The 21,184-nt window shown below is 45.1% G+C and overlaps 1 protein-coding gene across 2 annotated transcripts in view; it reads left to right on the top strand.

Moving 5' to 3' along the window:
- The window catches only part of DYNLRB1 (dynein, light chain, roadblock-type 1), a 21,743-nt gene extending 2,506 nt beyond the window's left edge, over window positions 1-19,237 (top strand). Inside the window, exons 1-4 of one of the 2 annotated variants that reach the window (XM_008571240.1) lie at window positions 6,321-6,336; window positions 13,730-13,929; window positions 14,146-14,313; window positions 18,857-19,237. In XM_008571240.1, coding sequence (XP_008569462.1) covers window positions 13,890-13,929; window positions 14,146-14,313; window positions 18,857-18,900 — 252 coding nt within the window. In that variant the 5' untranslated portion in view covers window positions 6,321-6,336; window positions 13,730-13,889 and the 3' untranslated portion in view covers window positions 18,901-19,237. Of the gene's footprint in view, window positions 1-5,559; window positions 5,636-6,320; window positions 6,337-13,729; window positions 13,930-14,145; window positions 14,314-18,856 lie in introns of those variants that run through there. The other variant, XM_008571239.1, reaches the window with a different exon arrangement.
- The last annotated feature ends 1,947 nt before the right edge of the window (window positions 19,238-21,184 follow it).

The following is a 21,184-nucleotide window of genomic DNA, read 5'->3' on the forward strand; positions in this document are numbered from 1 at the left end:
GAGGGTTCGGATCCCACATACAGACCGGTTCCTGCTCACTGGCTGAGCGAGGTGCGGGCGCAACACCGAGGGTTGCGATCCCGTTGCCGGTCCAGGTCCGGTACGGGCGCGACACTGAGGGTTGCGATCCGTTGCCGGTCACGAAAAAAGACAAAAAGGAAAAAAAGAAAAAGAAAAAGAAAACAAAAAGAAGTTAGAAGTAGTCAAATCAGGACTGTAAGGTGGATGCCTAATGATTTTGCATTGAAACTCTTGCACAATTGCCCTTGTTTGATGAGAGGAATGAGCAGGAGCATTGTCATGGTGGAGGACTCTCTGATGAAGCTTTCCTGAACTTTCTTCTGCTAAAGCTGTTTTTTTTAACTTTCTCAAAACACTTTCATAATAAGCAGATGTTATCTTTGGCTCTCCAGAAGGTCAACATCAAAATACCTTAAGCATCCCAAAAAACTTATAATCTTTGCTCTTAACCAGTCCACTGTTGCTTTTACTGGGTCATTCCCACCTCTTGGTAGCAATGGCTTTGATTGTGCTTCGTCTTCATGATCATGCTAATAAAGCCATGTTTCACCTCCGATTACAGTTCTTCAAAGAAGTGCTTCAGGATCTTGATCCTACTTGTTCAGAATTTCCATGGAAAGCTCTGCCCTTGTCTGCAGCCGATCTGGGCACAACAGTTTTGGCACACGTCTAGCAGAAAGTTTGCTCACGCTGTAATTTCTCAGTCAGAATTGTGTAAACTGAACCAGTTGAGACATGTGTGGTGTTGGCTGTTGTTTCAGCTATTATCATTGGTCCTCTCAAAAATGTCAAACATTTTTCCATGTCTACTTTGTTCTTTTAAAGCTGTATTGTATCCTATTCTGATACATAAATTTGAGGGTTTACAGTTTTTCACTCCAGACAGTCCCACAGTAACTGTTCCTGTGGTTTTTTTATACTCATAGTAGTGGTTCTGTAGGTTAGATTAATAGAAGTGCTACTTCTTGTGTGCATATTTTACATTTTGGTGAAAACTGCCCTTTAGAACAACTGCCACCGGGCCAGCCCCTAGAAGTGCTACTTCTTGTGTGCATATTTTACATTTTGGTGAAAACTGCCCTTTAGAACAACGACATATAAATCATCCATAAGTCTCATCAGCTAGTTTTACCCCATCATATAACATAACTATTTTCATCTTTGTATGCTCTCCTTCCTCTTTGTTCACGTATCTATATCTTTCAAGATATACAAGCTAGGGGTTTTCGACATATAAATCATCCATAAGTCTCATCAGCTAGTTTTACCCCATCATATAACATAACTATTTTCATCTTTGTATGCTCTCCTTCCTCTTTGTTCACGTATCTATATCTTTCAAGATATACAAGCTAGGGGTTTTGTTTGTTTGTTTTCATTTTTGTTTGTTTTTATGTTCAAGAACATTTAACCTTGTTGCTACATTATACTTGTGATGAATTTTTTTTAGTGTCTATATAAGTCAATAAAATAGTTGTACCATGGTTTGCCAAACCATTCCTCTGTATGTACATTTATCTTGCTTCTAATTCTTAATTAGTAGAGATAATGTATATGCTTCTGTGTGTGTATAGTTTGTTTTATTTTTTAATTTATTAGATTATTTCCTTAGGATAAAGTCTCAGGAAAAAAATTTCTGAGGCAGAGGGACAAATACTTCTATGGTTCTTACAATGTATTATCCTGTAACTTTCCCAAAAGGTTATATTGCCCCTGTATACCTCTTTTGCTGTGTAATGCGAGCACTTTAAAAGATATCTCGGCATTGCTATAATTTTTTATTTCTTTATTTACAAGGAATGATGATCATTTTTCTGTGTGTTTGTGATTTCTCTTAGTTATATTTTCTACTAGTATTCTTTTTGCCTACTACCTCTTGGAGACTTGCTATCTTTTTAATCATTTTATGTGATGTTTTTGGAATTACTCTTTGTTATATTTGATGCAAATATTTTTCTATCCTTTTGATTCATTATTGATTTACAGAAGTTAAGTTTTATGCTTAGTAGTCAAATTGGTCACAGTTCCTTCCTTCATGAATCATTTCTGTGCTGAGCCAGTAAATAATCCCGGAGTTTTATTGCTGTTTGTTTTTCCATCTGTTGGCAATATGCACCTGGGAACTAGATACCCCAGGAGCTTTGTCTCCTTCACCTCATTGCCTGGGGTGCATTTCTTTCTCATCATTTAGTTCTCGGCTTAAAGGTTACATCTTCAGGTGTTCCTGACCACACTAGCCAAAGTAGCCTCCCCTGCCCCCCAGCCTTGTCCCTGTACCCTGCAAAAATCTTGTTTACTTTTTTCTTTTTTAAGTCTGTTACACCAGAATGTGAGCTCTCTGAGGGCAGGACCCTCATCAGTTATGGTCACTGGTATATTCAGCTCCTCTCTTGACCTGCTATGTGTTCTTGGCAAAACGCTTCTCCTTTCTGAGCCTCAGTTTCCTGTCTGTAACACGGAGATTATACTAACCATGGAAAGTGAATGAGAGGTTCTGATGAGAGCCATGTGTCTGAAAGCAATATATGACCCTTAGTAGGTACTGAATAGATAAATGGATGTCTGTGTGTCCTCCTGTTCCTGTTTACTTTTTAAACAGCCAGATCTCAGTGGCGGGTTCTCATTAAACTTATTACTTAAACTTTAGCTTTTTCACAATGGATACTGTAAAGCCGTCCTACCTCCTCTACATAAAAAGGTTGATTTTGTGAAACATAGTTGCAGTGGTGCTTTTCATTTGTTCCTTCAGTATTTATTGAACCTATCCTCTGCCAGGTCCTGGGGCTATAAAGGTCCCTGCTGCCAGGGTTCTTTGGCTCTAGAGGAGGAGATGGGTGCGGAATGATGGTTACACTCCACCATGATAAGTGCTGTGAAGGCTGGGTGCCACAAGTGCTCAGAAGAGTGGCTGGTGTCAGAGAAGGCCTCCCACACAGGAGGCTTGTGAGCTCAGTCCAGAGGGTTGGGAGATAGTTACATAAAGTAGTAAGTGAGGAAGAGAAGCTCGTTCCCTTCAGACAGAGGGAGTAGCACATGCCAAGGGCCAAGGCTGGAGGCCCAGGACTCCTGGCAGGCTGTGTTTGCCTCCTGCAGTCCCTTCTCCACACAGCAGCCAGTGCAGCCCTTTTGAAACATTGTATCTTGTCACACTTTACCTCAAAACTTGCTAGTGGTTCCACCTATCATCCCCAGTAAAAACCATGGTCTTTCTTGGTCTACCAGGTTGCTGTGATCTGATCTTGCCAGCACTCTTACCCTCCTCCCTGCACTTCAGCCAGACTGTCTCCTTTGCCTTTCCTTGAACAGGCCAGACACTTCCCACCCCAGGACTTTTGTACTTGCTCTTTATGCTGTCTGGAATACTCTCCCCAGAAATCCACATGGCCAGGTCCCTCATTTCCTTCAGCTCTCTACTCAGCTATCACCTTAGAGAGGCCTTCTCTGTCCACCCTATTTAAAATGTCCATCAGCCTCTGCATTCTAGACCCCCCTCCCCTACTGTAGCTGATATTTATATTTTACTTCTTTTTTGTTATTTAATGTCTGACTCTCGTCCCTCTCTTCCCCCCCCCAACCCCCAATGTCAGCTTCATGAGGGCAGGGATTTGTGTTATATTTTGTTCACTACAACATCCCCAGGGTCTGATACATAGAAGGTGCCCATATAGTTATTGAATGAAGAGCAATCTTAGAAAATTTCATCTTTTTCATTTCAGCCCTACTCTCCAAACTCTAGGGGATATTTTGGACCTGAATTCTGACTTGGTTTTAGCTTTCTTTCTCCTTCTTTCTTGAATTAGTTGCAAATTGATTGAGCTGTCCTAAATTATCATCCAAGTTATTTGTATATATTCTTATTCTTATAATGTTGAATGTGTCAGAGTCCTTTTGCCCCTGTGTTAGAGACCTCTGTCTTGGAAATATAGAAAAAGGGGGGTTTTAAAATGTTTTTAAATACAAACAATAGAATTAAAAGGGCTGTTTTGAAAAAAAGGAAATAATTCCCTATTCTTAATGTGCTTTTTTATTTTTTTCATAATGTCCTCTAGCCCTCTTCTTGTTTCCACATGGTTGCAATCACCACGCACTTTATTTTTGCATTTTTCTGTTTTCACTTAACATATCACAAACCTTTTGTGGCGGCATAATGTAGTCTGATCACCATTATTAATGTGTTTATTATAGTCCCATGAATAGATATGCCATAATTTAATTGGCCTTTTCCCTAATTGTTGGGCATTTCTAGTTCTTTGTTCATTTTGCTCTTGGAGATGTCACTGCAAGCAAACATCTCGCTATGCTCTTTTGTTCTTTTGGAGTATTTCTTTAGGATGAATTTCCAGGAGGGTTACCAAGTCAGACAAAGTATTGACCACTATCGTACTTTACCCCTCCCATCAAGAATAGCACCCGGTATGTAGTAGGAGCTCAGTAAAAGTCTGCTAAATGACTTATGATCTCATACATGCATAACCCACTGAACTGTACTCTTACATCTACAGAGTTAGCCCTGTCCTTTTACCCAGGCTGCAGATTTTAGGTTCATCAGGGTATATGCCATTCTGTAAGAGGAACTTGCTTGCCCTTTCCTCCAGCATTTGAGAGTATTCTTACATCACTGGGGGAGTGGGTGGCGGTGACTGGATTATTGTCAGCCTTGTGCCTTCCACAAAAACAATAATTCATTGTTCTATCTCCACCCAGTGTTTAGGACCCCCCCTAACTCATTAGCCCCTGGAGTAGGGAACTATTCTTTTTTGGTGAATGGAATCTCTGTTTGTAACAACTCTCAGCCTTTGAGGAGCTTCTGGCTGGTTCTGGACTGGTCTGGGAGAGTAGAGGGAAAGGTAAAATAGTGAGGAGTGATAACCTAGAAGGCCTTGCATGGCAGGGAGAAAACTCAAACATCTCCTCTGTTTACAAATTCCATGTGCCAGAATATCCCCTTGACTAGCTTCTGGTTAATCGGGATTAATGATCCCCTTCCTAAGGCACATTTCCTGTGGCTGTGTGTCAAGTGTCACACTACCTCAGATGCCAGCTTATTAAATCATTGAGTCTATCCTCATGGGGTCATTTTGCTTCCTTTCAAATGTTTTCAGTTGTGCCATTTGGACCACAAGTGACAAAGCGTCTCCTTCCTGTTAGACACCACTGTTTGGGTTTTTTCAAATCATCAGAGTCCTTCCTCCCCCCCCCCCAACTCTGCCTAATATGTGAGTCATGAATGTGTATGTACTCTTGGGAATGGTATTTGTATTCTGCTCCCAAATAGCTGAGGCAGGAGATAAAATACTGCCTGGTGGGCAAAGGGCCAGGAACAGTCCCTTCCCATGCTGAAGATGTGAGCAGGTGCTCTGGCTGCTGGTCATGGCCCAAGGACCATTCCAGAAAAGCCTGAGGAGCTTTGAGGAGGTGCCAAGTGCCTGGGTATTACTTCTGCTGTTGGAAGACAAAAGTGTGACTCATCTGCCTGGGGTATGAGGAAGTTAATCCAGCCTACGTGGTCTCTCCTAACTTTGGTCTTATTTCTGGCAGGCAGAGGTGGAGGAGACACTGAAGCGACTTCAAAGCCAAAAAGGAGTGCAGGGAATCATCGTGGTGAACACAGAAGGTATGCCCTCTCTCCGGCTATGCCTGCCTGCATCCAGGGAGGCCCCCAGAAAGCAGCCCAAATAGTATAACATTTGCTGTTTACTCAGCCCCTTTGTGTACCTGATTTAATTTTAAGCTTTTTTTTTTTTTTTTAAATCATTGAGTCTATCCTCATGGGGTCATTTTGCTTCCTTTCAAATGTTTTCAGTTGTGCCATTTGGACCACAAGTGATAAAGCGTCTCCTTCCTGTTAGACACCACTGTTTGGGTTTTTTCAAATCATCAGAGTCCTTCCTCCCCCCCCCCCAACTCTGCCTAATATGTGAGTCATGAATGTGTATGTACTCTTGGGAATGGTATTTGTATTCTGCTCCCAAATAGCTGAGGCAGGAGATAAAATACTGCCTGGTGGGCAAAGGGCCAGGAGCAGTCCCTTCCCATGCTGAAGATGTGAGCAGGTGCTCTGGCTGCTGGTCATGGCCCAAGGACCATTCCAGAAAAGCCTGAGGAGCTTTGAGGAGGTGCCAAGTGCCTGGGTATTACTTCTGCTGTTGGAAGACAAAAGTGTGACTCATCTGCCTGGGGTATGAGGAAGTTAATCCAGCCTACGTGGTCTCTCCTAACTTTGGTCTTATTTCTGGCAGGCAGAGGTGGAGGAGACACTGAAGCGACTTCAAAGCCAAAAAGGAGTGCAGGGAATCATCGTGGTGAACACAGAAGGTATGCCCTCTCTCCGGCTATGCCTGCCTGCATCCAGGGAGGCCCCCAGAAAGCAGCCCAAATAGTATAACATTTGCTGTTTACTCAGCCCCTTTGTGTACCTGATTTAATTTTAAGCTTTTTTTTTTTTTTTTTTTTCAATGCCAATGCTTCGAAGCTACAAAGGACAGGCTGACTCTCTTATTAAGACCTAACGCAGCTAGTGATTTTAAGTTGAATCCAATTCTCATTTACCATTCCACAATTACTAGAGCTCATAGTAATTATGCTAAATATATCCTGCCTGTGCTCTATAAGTAGAACAAAATGTGGATTACAGTACATCTGTTTATAGCAGGGTTTACTGAATATTTTAAGTCCACTGTTGAGAACTACTGCTCAGAAAAAAGAAAAAAAAAAAGATTTTCAAAATATTACTGCTCATTGACAGTTCACCTAGTAACCCAAGAGCTCTGTTGGAGTTATCCAGGAAGATTAATATTATTTTTATTCCTGCTAACACAGAATCCATTCTCCAGCCCATGGATCAAGGAGTCCTTTCAGCTTTCGAGTCTTATTATTTAAGAAGTACATTTTGTAAGGTGATAGCTACCATAGGTAGTGAATCCTCTGATGAATCTGGACAAAGTAAACTGAAAACCTTCTGGAAATCATCCACCATACTAGATGCTATTAAGAACACTTATGATTTATGGGAGGAAGTCAAAATATTGGCGTTAACGGGAATTTGAAAGAAGTTCAACGATCACGGATGACTTCAAGGGGTTCAGAACCTCAGTGGAGTATGTAACTTCAAATGTGGGGGAGATAGGAAGAAAATTAGGATTAGAAGTGGAGCCTGAACATGCGACTGAATTGTTTCAATATCCCCACTGTCTGACAGATCATATATTCCAGTATTCTATTCCTTTTCAGCCCTTGTCCAGGCACATTTCTGATGGTTATCATCATAGTTGTTACTCTTTTGCATGTGTTTACACAGGGGCATTTTTTTTTTTTTTTTTTAAAGACAACTGGTAAGGGGATCTTACCCCTTGACTTGGTGTTGTCAGCACCACGCTCAGCCAGTGAGCAAACCGGCCATCCCTATATGGGGATCTGAACCCACGGCCTTGGTGTTGTCAGCACTGTACTCTCCCAAGTGAGCCACGGGCCGGCCCTGGGGGCTTTTTTTTTTTAAGTACCAGTACAGTGTTTATTAATGCATTTATGTTGTTTCTACTTTTTTATGTGCTCGTTAAATGGGTATTAAGTACCACTTATGTTGATTCCACTTTTTTTGCTAGATAATACTCTAGTCAATTTCTTTGTGCCTATAGCTCCCTGCCCCCCATTTCTGGATTATTGAACAACTGGAAGAGTACAGGTACTAATTTCCCCAAACTGCCCTAGCCATGGTAAAGAAGGGAAATAACATTTATCACACAACCACTCTGTGCCAGGCCTCGGGTTAGTGCTTTACAGACATATTGTTTCGTTTATTCCTTAAAGTAGCCCTGTTGTCTCCAGTTTTCAGTGGAGAAAACTAAGTCTAGAAATTTAACCGATTCATCTGCCATCACAGAGCCAAGATTTAAATCCAAGTCTGTCTGAGTGTATTTGTGCACCTTCTCCCACACTGTGCTGTGAAGAACCAGAGAGTGACTGCTGGCGTGATGCCCCAGGCCCTGTGCTCCAGGCAGTAATAAGGACAAGTGCTCTGGAATCCGGCAGTTGTGAGTTTGCACACTGCCTCTGCTCCCGACTAGTCATGTGACCTTGAGCAAGTCACTTAAGCCTGCAAATGTAGACAAAAATTATATCTACCTTACAGGGTTGTAAAGATAGAACAGGGCTGTGTTCCTTAAGTCTAGGGGTTCTGTGCTGCCCCTAGAGGTGGGGGCCAGGGTCCCTGTCCTCCATTTCAGTCATAGCAGCCCTACTCAGATCCATTAGCTTGTGTTTCTGCATTAGTTTTAATTTGAGAAAAGGGTTTGGCCAATTTAAAAACTAGCCAGCTAAAGTGTACAAAATAACATAAGCCAGTGTGCGTGAGGCTGGGAGGGGACAGGTACACCAAGACATTGCTGCTGACTTTGGCAGCTTTGCCAGTGAAGGTCCATGAAAGCAGGGACCATGTCTGACTCACCTCTGTTCCCAATGTCCATCCAGCTTAGGCACTGGACGTTTGCTGAATGAACAAACCCATCAGTGGGGCTATCAACCCCTTTGTTTTGATAACTCCACTTTATGGATCATTTCCCTGTGTTCTAAGGAATAATCCCAAAGGAAAAAAACAAACTTTTGCAAGCATGTTTGATGCCATAATAATTAGGTTAATAATTGTCATGATGCCTATAATAATAATAGTTAACATGATTGAAAATACTATCATTTTCCAGGTACCAGTATAAATACTTTACATAGATTAATTCATTTAATCATTAAAACAGCCCTAAGAGGATGGAACTATTAATATGTTCATTTTATAAATGAGGAAACTGAGGGTTAGAAAGAGGTGGAGTAACCTGTCCAAGATTACACAGAGAGGGAGTAGTAGAACTGGAATGCTAACTGTGTAGTCCATGCTTTTGGCCACTATCCAGGCTGCCCCCCAGTGCCCAGGGCTTAGGAATGGCTGACAGACTGGAGAATCAGCCCCCATGGATGCCCTGAAACTGAGAATACAGCTGTGGCAGGTGTGAGGATCTTATCAACATGAGGAGGTGATAAGCCATTGCATAAGGATGGGGAGGCTGCATTGTTGCATACCTCTTGGGAGTCTGTCTTCCTTCTCCAGCCTTAGTTCCTGGTCTCTCTTGTTGGGGGCCTCTGCAGCCCACAGTCTCTGCATTCCTCTCTGAGACTTATTTTATTCTATCTTCTTGCCTTAGTGCTTGCTCTCACCCCTGCCTGCAATGCTCTCCTGTCTCTGCTGATCCCCTATCACCCACCCTTCAAGATTCCTTCTAATGTTCCTCTTTTAAGAAGTATCCCCTTGGTGATAATTAATCTTCACAGCAACCTGTCTTACTAAGAAGGAAATTGAGGCTCAGAGAGGGTAAGTGATGTGCCCCAGATAGGATTGTGCAGGCCCTTCAGTGCCCAGCAGAGGGTCTTCTCTCCCAGGCCAGGATCAAGAGTAGCCCTCTCAGTAGAGATGATATGGCATTGGTTACTTATTCCCTGACTGCCCTAGAGAGTAGATATTAGTGCTACCACCTTTATAGACACACATGTGGACATCCTAAGAAATCAAGCCATGCCCATGGTCACCCTACTATTGCTGGGCTCCCCCTGATTTTCTAGCCCACTGCATTGAACCAGCTCTGATTTGCTTGAGGCTCTTTGAGAGCCCTGTGTGTATGTGTTGTCATTCTAGGCCTTGTTCTGGAAAGGCAGAATTCTCAACGTACCTACTTAAATCAAGCAGAATTGAAGTCACCAAGGGCAACAAAGTGGAGGTAGCATGTTTTTAGTTAGAATGTTATTTTTCAAGTCGACAGAGCCCTGGCCAGCCTGGAGCTGGACAGATCGTGTTCCCCAGCTTTGTCAAATTCTGATTAAACCATGTGGCCATTTCATTTAAAGGAGGTTGAGAGCCCTCAGGACACTGTGGCCGGCAAGAGCAGATGCCCTGCTCAGGTCTAACCATGATCATCTGGGTAGCCTGGGGCAAGTCCCTTACCATCTTCAGACCTCAGCTGCCCCAAGTGCAGTGGCAGTCCAGGTAATCTCTTTTGAGCACTTCTTGCCCCAAGACCCAAAAAACTGTTTATATGTCACCCAGAGAGTCTGTCTACTGGGACTGGACATTTTGACCCCAGATGGGGAGAGACCAGCCCCAGGGGCTGACTGCCCCAGCTGGGATCCCTAGGCTTCTACCAGTACTTGAAAAGAATAAGCCTTCATTCTTGCCTTAAAACTGCCCTTAATGTCAAGCTATTTCATTGGGAACATCTAGCCCCAACTATTTAACTTTGGGATACTAATGAGTACTTCTTTTTGGTATATACTAATGTGGAAGTATTGTACAGTAGCTAAGAGTATGGAATGTGGAATCAGGTAGCCTGGGTTGAATCCTGGCTCTACTTATCAGCTGTGTGATCTTGGGCACAAGTCAGTTAACCTCTCTGTTCGGTTTTCTCATCTGTAAAATGTGGATCATAATACTACCTTCCTCTTAGGGAGCTTTCAGAAGAGTGCCTGATGAATAGTAAATGCCATATAAACATTATAGTTATAGTGTGTGCGTGTGTTTATTTTTAATTTGTGTCCCATTCACAGAGCTCCTACTTCAGTCTCTCATTTACACTTCACACAGTGACACTGCAAGGCAAGCGTGTTTGCCCATTTTTCAGATGAGAAACCTGAAGCTGAGAGAGGTGAGGCGACCTGCCTGAGGTCAGCCAGCTGTGGACAGGGTGGTCAGAACCCAGGGTCTGAGTTGATTGCTCTTCCCACTGTTCCATGGGGCCTTTAAGCCCTCTGGAAGCTTCCACTGAGGATGATTATTTAGGGATAATCGTCTGAGGGATCCCTATGATCCCATCTACGTTTTTCCTGCCCTCATGATTCAGCTCAGCTGCCTCTACCTTCAGGATGCCCTCCCTGACTACCCCTGCCCAGAGTAATTGCTCCTGTCCCCAAACCCCTGACCCACCCCTGTCCCAGTCTGTTACCAATCACCTGCTACTGCCTTTTGACATCCTGCCTTGGCCAAAATCAAATGGTGTTTTATAATAAGTGTAGGTTTAAGCAGCTTTACCAAGCACTTAAGGCACATTTCATTCCATTTATCTCTCCAGATCCCCCTACCAATCTCTGCTGCTACCTATACAGGGCAAAATAAGACTCAAATGTATAAGCCCCATGAAGGCAAGGATTTGTCTTGTGTTCACTCCTGTATCCCCACTACCTAGAACTATGTTGGCACAGAGTTTGTGCTTGGTAAAAATATCTGTTAAATTTTTTTAATGTTTTTTATTGTTGCTTGAAGGAATGGGGTGTGGTGGGAGGACCTGGCTGCACACCCTGACAGATCCGAGCCCCAGGTTAGATACTGTGCCTCCCCAGTAACCAACTATTTCTGTGGGCTACACAGTCTCCGTTGTGAAGACAGAGGCTTGGATAGATGGCCTGATAATTAGGCCATTTTTTAGGTCTCTTCCAGGTCTGGTTTCCTCTGAATCTGGAATTAATCTCTTGTCCTTGTTTGTGGGCTACACAGTCTCCGTTGTGAAGACAGAGGCTTGGATAGATGGCCTGATAATTAGGCCATTTTTAGGTCTCTTCCAGGTCTGGTTTCCTCTGAATCTGGAATTAATCTCTTGTCCTTGTTTGAAATTCTTCCCAGTCTTGATCCCTGCCCCCATATTTCCCCATTTTGTTTTTATTTTATTTTATTTTTTTTTTCCTTTTTGTCTTTTTTCATGTCCGGCAATGGACCGCAACCCTCAGTGTCGCGCCCGTGTTTTTACAGTGAACCAACAAATGGTTAGTTCCTTGTCTCCTTTACACACCTCTCACTTGTAGAAATGTGATCAAACTCATGCCAGTATTTGTCTGAATTACTGAAAGTAGATCCTGTGACCACTCATTCATCAACAGCAATAAATGTTTAATGCAGTCTCTCCAAGGACACTGGTGAGCAAGTCAGACTTGGCCCTGCCCTTGGGGAGTTTACAGTCTGGTGCGGGATGGACATAATAATCACTTCATAACTGTACGATGTCAAACTCGAGCGACTGCTCTAAAGGAGAGATGCATGGTGCTGGGACCATAGAGTGGGGACACTGACTACTGAGGGTGGGTGGCATCATCAGATTGTACGATGTCAAACTCGAGCGACTGCTCTAAAGGAGAGCTGCATGGTGCTGGGACCATAGAGTGGGGACACTGACTACTGAGGGTGGGTGGCATCATCAGAAGGCAGGAGACCTGAGGGACCCCTGGGAGTCATGAGTGAATAAGGGAAGGAAGGAAAGTTCTAGGCAGAGAGATCTGTGAGAAGGTGGCCTCAGGTATAAAAAGAGAAGGTCAAGGGGCCTGATTACCCAAACCTTGCCAGGCCTTGGAACTGGTAGGCCCTCTCACCATCAAGGTCCAAAGATGAGCTAAGGGGAAGGTTCCCGGCCAGGAGCAGAAACAGCCAACCCAGGGCCCCTTCTGGGCTCTGGTCTTGGCCCTCAGCAGGTGGGCTCCATGTTAGCAAGGTCCCTGCAGATTTAAGGAACAGTTACATCCGCTCACGTTATCAGGAATTGGATTTATCGCGTGGGTGGTGTTGATCACAAACTAACATTTTTTAAGTGTGTACTCCCGCTAAACATTCTTAAAGGGATTAAGCGATATTAAGTCCTCACACCAGCACTTTGAAGCACAGACATATGAGGCAATAGAGGCTGGAAAGGTTAAGTCACTTGCCTAGGCCACATAGCTATGAAGGGGCAGAGTCAAGGTGTAAGCCCACATCATTGGATTTCAGAGTCCTACTCAGTCATCATCCCCGTCTTTGATAGATTATAGTGGACACACTGCTCATACTGCTGTCCTCAGGAAGGTACACTATGGAGCAAGGCCTCATGGTGCCCTAGTGTGCATGTTGTTGCTATCCAGGACCCAACAGCAGCCCTGGTAACCTGTTTGACTTGTCCCTTAAAGGCAAGTGGCCACTACAACTCATTCTCATGACTTCATTTGGCTCAAAACAGCCGTGACTCAGCTGCTTCTTTTGCCACCATGTCCTCCTCTTCTCCTGCCCACTCTTGTGATCCTGGTGCCCTAAGAAGGCAAGGTTCAGTCAGTTTTCTTGCCACCCGATGGGTAGACCAAAGGATGACTGCCTTTGGCTGATCCCTAGGCTGATTAGTTGTGGGCCAGATCAGCAGGGTCCTGAGCCCACAATCTGGCCACTTCTATTCAAATGTGAAGAGCCACTTGTGCCATATTCATGTCAGCTGGTGGGCTCTCGGGGTCTCATGGATGGAGCTTTCTGCTGATATGTCATAGCCAATTCACAGGCACCTGTGACCCAATTGCGGCCTTACCTCCATGTCAGTAGGCAATGTCCAGCGAGCAAGATCCACTTAATAGTTCATCTCAAGGAAGCAGTCCTCAAAACAGAAAAGGCTTGATGCACAATGATGTTCACTGCCCAGTTAATTATACTAGTATAGAACCTAGCTAAGTGTCCAACAGTTGGGGAATGGTGGACTCTGTGGACTGTCCACTCAGTGGGCTCTTTAAAGAGGTAGAATGATATGTACAGACACGGAAACATTGCTTTAATTTGGGGGGCACAATCGTGTATAGACAATGTGTTTACAACTGGGCCCTACACCTCCCTTGCAAGGGAACAGTGGTGATTAGGTTGTGGCACAAGCTGACCTTTTATCTTCTTCCTCCTTTTTAGTATTTACAAATTTGTAAGTTCTGAGCATTATGAGTGACAGTCTCTTTTATTGCTGGAAACCAGTCAAAGCAGTGTGGCCCTGTGAGAGAAACCCAGTAGTGGAGCCAGCAGATCTGCACTTGAACCCTAGCCCCACTGCTTCTCTGCTGTGTGATCCTAGATGGGTCACCTCCCTGCTCAGAGCTCCTGTTGCCTCACTGGTAAATAAAGATGGTGAAGCCACCCACAGAATAGTTCTGGGGCCTGATGCTGACATATTTCGGGTGCTCAGCACTGTGCCTGTCACATAACAAGCCCTCTGTAAATAGTGGCATTGTTTACTGCCAGTGCATACGGTAGAGTCAGGGTGTGGGGTCAGGAGCTTGGCAAAAAGGGGCTCCACCGTCCTGCTCAGTCTCCATCTGCTCTCCCTTCAGGCATTCCCATCAAGAGCACCATGGACAATCCCACCACCACACAGTATGCCAACCTCATGCACAACTTCATCTTGAAGGCACGGAGTACCGTGCGTGAAATTGACCCCCAGAATGACCTCACCTTCCTTCGAATTCGCTCCAAGAAAAATGAAATTATGGTTGCACCAGGTAAGAAATCTTGCATCTCCCAAATTAGGAACAGAGCCTCACAGCACATTCTCCATGGCTTACCAAGGCCTCAGCACATTGGTGTCTCCAGAGGGTCCAAGAAGGGCCCGAGGAGTTGAAGGAATCAAGTCAATGCCTCGCTGCTGAGCCAGCCTTCAGCTGGGGTCCCCCAACCAATCCCGACTCACAGTGACTCCAGGCCACAGAGGGAGAGATAGACATATAAGCGTAATAATACAGTGTCACCAACACCTTGGTCTGGAGAAATTCAGAGAGCATTTGGGATATAGAGGAGGGTGTGATCAGGTAGGCCTTCCTGAGCCATTGGCAAAGGCTTCCCAGAAGAGGACACTCGAGCTGAATCCTGAAGACACAGGAAGGAGTGTGAGCACAATGGAGGGGCTCAAAAACTATGTTGAGGGGAAAAAGAATTCAGTGATTCCAAACCAGAATGCAAAACAAAATTACAATACAGTCATATTGCCCTTGAAAAAATGTTAACTTGCCCACTTGTAAAGCATAGTCCTGTCTCTCTAGGCCCCATACAGCTAGCTTTTCCTCCAGCCCTGGAACAGAGTGCTGCTTCTGTGTTACATGAAGTGTTCGGCTTGCATTTGGAAGCTGTGTAGTACAGCCAGCGTCCGGCTTCAGGCCTCAGGACCATTCTCAGGGTGATGAGATGCTCCTGCTGGGAGGAGCCCACAAGAGGGAACAGCAGGATCACCTCTCCTGCCCAGCCTCACCTCACTCTCACTTGGGGACTGGAGTGGCAGGCAGATTCTCCAGGACTATTTTTGCATTGTTACTTCTTTGCCACCCACTCTTCTGTTGGGCTGAGCCACACAGTGTGTGAGTTGCACTGAATGTGATGGTGCACTTAGGTTGCAGTGCAGCTTATCTAGGGCGTCAGAGTGTGTGTAGGAAGGAGTAGTAGCAGGTGAGACTTTGAAACTTTACTCCAGGTGAGAAGGGGCCTCAAACATCAAACTCAGCTGCATGGACTGGACCCTATGAGCAGAGGTTTTTAGGGCAGGAGGTAATATGATTGTGATTAGGGCTTGAAGGAAGGAGGGCATTGGGGAGGCTGAGGACACTGAATGCCCCTGGGCTTGGCAATACAGATGGTCTGTGGAATTCTGAGGTAATTTGATGTGGGGGTCAGCCACTCCCAGCAGCAGTTGGACATTGGTTCTTTTCCAGGCCTGCTCTGGCCCAGCCCGGCTGCCTGCAAGAATGGGAAAGAGAGAACCATAGAGCCAGTCACAGAGGCTCACAGTCTCCCTGGGACACTCCCTAGAGGGGTGGGGACAGAGCCAGTCAGTCACAGAGAAGAACATTAGGATAACTTCAGGGTTATTTATTCCAAAAACGTGCTGTACACTCTTCAGTGCATCACATGCCAATCGGTACCTGATCCTGGCAGGGAAAAAAGACTGCAAGAGGCACAGAATCTCTTTTTCCAGCTTAACCTCTTATAAGTGTGACCTTGGGCATATGACATGTAAAATCTCAAGTGGGGGTCTGTGCTGTTCTGGTCTTCTGAAACACCTGTCTGGTTGAGTGTGTTGGCTTGGGTTTGGGCAAAAAGCCTTGGAATGAAATTTGAACTGACATCCTCCCAAGACTTCATGCTGTATGACTATGGAAGACAACTCTCCGCTTCCTTAAACACCTCACTAGAAGTCAAGCTGGAATGATCCCACTACTCACCCTGCACATCAGAGCAGACCTTATGCTCCCCAGTGGCCCACCTGGGGCTCTGAGTGTGAGACATGGGCAAATTATGTGGTCTCCACATCAGACAAACTCACCATGGACAATGTCTTTTGGCTTAAAGCTTCCAAGGACGTCACCTCTGGAAGGGCAGAGTTGTCTGAAAGCTCCTGGCCATTCATGTCTCAGCTCAGCAGAAAAGGCATCTCCATTCTGGCATTGAGGACTCACAAGCATTCAAAGCCCATAAGTGTGTTGGGGTTTTTTTCCTTTTTTCTTTTTTTCGTGGCTGGCTAGTGTGGGGATCCAAACCCTTGACCTTAGTGTTACCAACACCACGTTCTAACCAACTGAGATAACTGGACAGCCCTAGTATGTTGGTTTTTTGGGTTCGGGATGGGCAGCTTCCAAGTTAGGAGTACTCCTTGGGGTTCACAAGCCCAAAGGCCCCACATCCTTGTCTGTGGAAGTGAGGATGAAGTGGCCAGACCCTCGCCAGGGCAATACATGGAGCCCTGCAGGGAGCTCTGTCTCTGTTTCACACACACATACACTCGCAGTGCCCACACACATATCTTGTTAGGCTGGAGTGTGTGACATGTTGAGAATGAGTGCTCCTTTGGATTGCCCTCCCATCCTGTGCTCCATCCACATTGCTGCCTCTCAGAGCCTCAAACTCTTGTCCCTGGGGCCTTCCCACATGCCATCCTGTTGCCAGGAATGCCCCGTCCTTCCTTGTCATGTGGCTAACCAACCACTTATCTGCATTTTTAAGTCTGTCTCCTCCACTAGACAGTAAGTTCCATGAGGTCAGGGACTTGTAAGCACAGAGTAAGTATTTAAGAAATATTTGAATAAATAAATAAATGACTTCCTAAACCTCCCTCTATTGGTTGACAACCCCCCCTGCTATGGCTCAGAGGTGGGGTCAGCAGCAGAGATGGGGTCATGGTTGTCTGGGGCATGGTGTTGAGAATGAAAATCAGTGATTCGGCACTTTGATGTGGCCAAGAGAAAATACTGTGTTTTGGTGCCAGAACCCCCTTAGGCAAGAATCACTGACCGGAGCCTTGCAGGTATTAGGTCTGGGTTGCCTTAGGATTACCATAGCACACAGGCCCTTTGGGGCAGCCCCTGGCATAGAGTAGGCCTAGCTGCTACAATTTGAGGTGGGCCCTTGTGGGACTATAATTAGCACCCTATACATTGTGAGCAACCTAGAGCATCCCGGCCAGGAAGGAGGTCCACAGTCCCTTCCTCCCCACCTAATCTGACCCAGGCCACAAATAGCAGCAGGTAGTTTCAGACAGTTTGGCTTTCCACATAGGTACCAAATTTACCCCATCCTGGCCCAGAACAGCCCACGTGAAGAGACTTTTTAAGACAGACTTGGTTTCACTTATTAACCTCACTGATACAATGCTGAGTTAACTCAGCATAAGTAACCTTTAACACTCTGCCTTTCACAAGGCACTTGAAGTGATATTGGATTTAGAGCTTAATAATTTGGAGTAAAAGACACTGGTATTATTGATTGCGTCTGTTTTTATCAGTGTCTTGTTAATCATTTCTGTTTTTATTAGTGATTTTCATTCGTGCATATTGTTTAGCCATAAAACTGTTAGCTATTTAATTTCTTTTGCTTCCCAGTTGCAACAGCCCATTATGGGAAGAACGAAGCTTTAGGCTTGGATCTGAACAGCCTCAAAGCAGACATGCCTGAGGTCCTGCCACTTCACTCTTGCTCAGCAGGGGGCAGCAGACCAGAGGCATTCAATGTATGGGGTCAAACCCAGCTCCCTATCCCTATCCCACGCTACCTCATCCCACCCTGTACTTGCTGAGGCTTGGACAAGTCATTTAACTCTCTGAACCTCAGTGTTCGCATTAATAAAATGGAAAAACACTAATACCTACCTCATAGAGTGATTCAACGATTCATTGAGGTGCCATGTGAGAAGCGGTTGCCCCAGGCTGGAGCACACAGAATCCTTGGTAAATATTTGCGGTCTGATCATTAAGTGGGCAGAGTTGAAATGCCCTACTTCTCCATTTTCTTCTATAAAATGAGGGGCAGTCAGGCTCACCTCTGAGGACTTGCACTTCCTGTGATTTCATGATGAACATTTTTCCTCACTGGGTTGGATCCTTGGAGCTGCTGGAATCCAGGCAGCTTTGTCCTCTTTGATTTAGTGCCTTTGAAATTTTCTTGTCCAGAAGGCTCTGGAAAGCCAGCAGCTAAGCTTGTTATAGAAACTGACATTAACCCAAGACCAGTGAGGTTGAGGTTGGAATTCCATCTTTGACACTGACTAGCTGGGTAACCTTAAGCTAGCGGGTCTCCCAGAACCGGCAGCATCAGCAACATCTGGGAGCTTATTATAAATGCAAATTCTTGGGCTCCCCACCCAGACCCACTGAATCAGTGGCTGGGGGTGGGGCCCTCTAGCTTGAAAACCACTGCTTTTGGCAATTCTTTGAAACTGAACCTGAGTGTCCCCACCCACAAAATAGGGATGAGAATACTACCTACCTGATGATTCTCTTGTGGGGAGGATTAGAAAAGAGGAAGCACGGGAGAGTGCCCGCTGCCCGGTAAAGGGGGAGACTGCTTTCCAGCAGCCATACATTCAAGAGCCCCCACAGGAAACCTGCAAGATTATCTTCTGTTTTCCCAGCAATTGGAAGTAGCCTGAGCACTGATTGCTTTTTATTGCTTTCCTCCCCTCTCCCCATTTTATGGTTAGTGATTCAATAATTTATTCACTTTCTATTGTTTTTCTCCCATTTTACATTTAGTGATTTGTTTTTTCTTTTTTCTCTTTTGCAGATAAAGACTATTTCCTGATTGTGATTCAGAATCCAACCGAATAAGCTACTCTCTTGGCCCCCGTGTTATACCTTAATTTAATGCCCCCCAAGAATAAGTGTTAATCATATCAACCAACTGGCACATGGAAATCACCTTAGAGCCCACTTAGACCACTCCAGTGACCATGGGTGGGCTGGCAGCTCCACTCGCCCCACCAAAGTAATCCCTCTTCTGTTCAAGTTGCTCCCAGAGTCACTGGGTGGGCCCTCTTTTCTCACTTCCAGGTTTTGGACAAAAGCTGGTGAGAAGCCCACACCCAGCTTCCTTCTGACCTTCAGTTCACCTTGCCTCCCTTAGAAAAGGTTGTTTTTCTTTAACTAAAAATAATTGAAATGCTTACCCTGCTGTTGTGTCTTTAAAACTGGGTTGAAAAGGCTTCTCTCTTCCTGTGTAATCACGTAGTCTGAAGACTGCGCCTAGCGATAGACTGTGTCCATGGCCTCTGTGAGGTCTGCTCCTTATTTCACCTGTGGCCACACTTAGCACAGCTGGTGTGTAACTGGTGCCCTGGTTTCTGGGTTACTTGTCCCTAGACACCTCTTTTACCATTTCCTTCTCCTGCCAACATTTTGAAAGATTTTTCTACTATGCTGCACTAGTGAGCGTGATATTCATTGAGGACCCAGAATGTACTAAGTCTATCATATATAGTAGCTCCTATCACCTCACTGTATCCTCTGCAGACAGTGTTAAAGTCACCCGAGAGATGAGGATTTGGGGCCTACAGAATGGCTTGCTCGAGGCCTCGTGGCCAGGAACACAGGGGTGTGCCTCAGATAGCCCTGCTCTTTCCACACTGCCTCCCCAGAAATCCTGATGGCCCCAGTCACCAAATGAGTGCATCCTGGGTAAACGTCCACTTCTCTGTAGATGTGTGTCGGTGGGGGAGGGGTCTTCTCACTGAGAGGTTCCCAGAATGTGCCTGTACTCTACAGGCTCTAGGCCACCTGTCATGCAGCAGCACTCTGGTTTTCTTCCCCCTGAAACCATGTGTATTTATTATTAGATTTTTCTTTTTGTCTTCCTATTCTTTTTACACAGGAAAAAGATTCCAAGCTGTATATTGTTGGCAAAACCAGCAAACCTGGAAATCCCCCTTCCTTGTCCTTCTCCTTGCCCCAGAAGTAACCATTGTCCACAGTGTGAGTCCTTCCATCTAGCAAAAATACTTTTCTAAGTTTTCTAGTGATGTTTCCTTAACAGTATCAGGAGATTTAAACATGAACCCTTGGGAGTTGAGGGATGTAGTTTTTAGCGGCTTGGCAAAATTTCTTCAAACTGTCCTTTTTTTTTTTTAAAGATGACCGGTAACCACACTCTCCCAAGTGAGCCACGGGCCAGCCCTAAAACCTCCTGTTTTATTGAAAGATAATAGGAATTTTCCTCTCCATAATACATCCATATTTGTCTTAATATAAAAATAATCCTCTCAAATAGTTTTTCCCAAGTCTTTAAGTAAAATTGTTTTTCTGGGAAACCACTGCTGTTGACCCTGTCCCTGTGGGCCCAGGAAGCACCCCCTGAGAGATGATGATTGCAGACCACGCATAGTAATTCTCTCCTAGATTCCCTGTTTTAAAAGAAAGTGAGGTACAGCTACCAGTATGTTCCTTTTGTTCTCAGAAGCTGTTGGAGGACAGGATCCAAGTCTGAGGTTTCCTTGTCCTTTTGGCTTGAGTTTCTACAAGAAGGATAATGGAGAAGAAGGTCTGATTAAAAGAAATTATCTGGAAGGTGAGGTCAGGTTTGTAGAAGAGGGGAGCACCTCCGTCCCTGGAGGAAGGAGTTGTTCTGGCTCCAGAGCAAGGGTTTGGAGCTTGTCCTTCGTCCCTTCCCTCATTTCCCCTACCACTCCTTCTTGTTTGCCTTAAATTTCCCCATCCCAAAACTGATCCATCCAGGTGCCAGGGAAAGTTTAGGCTCAGTCAGTCTGTCCTTGGGAAAAACCTAATGACCCATGGAAAGATACTCCACCTCCTAATCCCCTGAGCACTGGGATTTCATATATCAGAAGCCCGCCTTGGGATGCATTCGAGTTTTTTTTTTTCCTTTTGTCTTTTTTACTGACCGGTAACGGGATCGCAACCCTCGGTGTTGCGCCCGCACTGCGCTCAGCCAGTGAGCGGGAACTGGTCTCCACATGGGATCCGAACCCTCGGCGGGAGCGCCGCCGCGCTCCCAAGCAGCGCACTCTCCAGTGCGCCACCGGGCCGGCCCTGCATTCGAGTTTATAACACAAGTGTAACTTGACTCACCTTAAGATGTAAAAGTTCAGGTTTTTAAAAT

Source organism: Galeopterus variegatus, unplaced genomic scaffold (assembly GCF_000696425.1).
Source record: "Galeopterus variegatus unplaced genomic scaffold, G_variegatus-3.0.2 Scaffold670, whole genome shotgun sequence".
NCBI classification, from domain to species: Eukaryota; Metazoa; Chordata; class Mammalia; order Dermoptera; family Cynocephalidae; genus Galeopterus; species Galeopterus variegatus.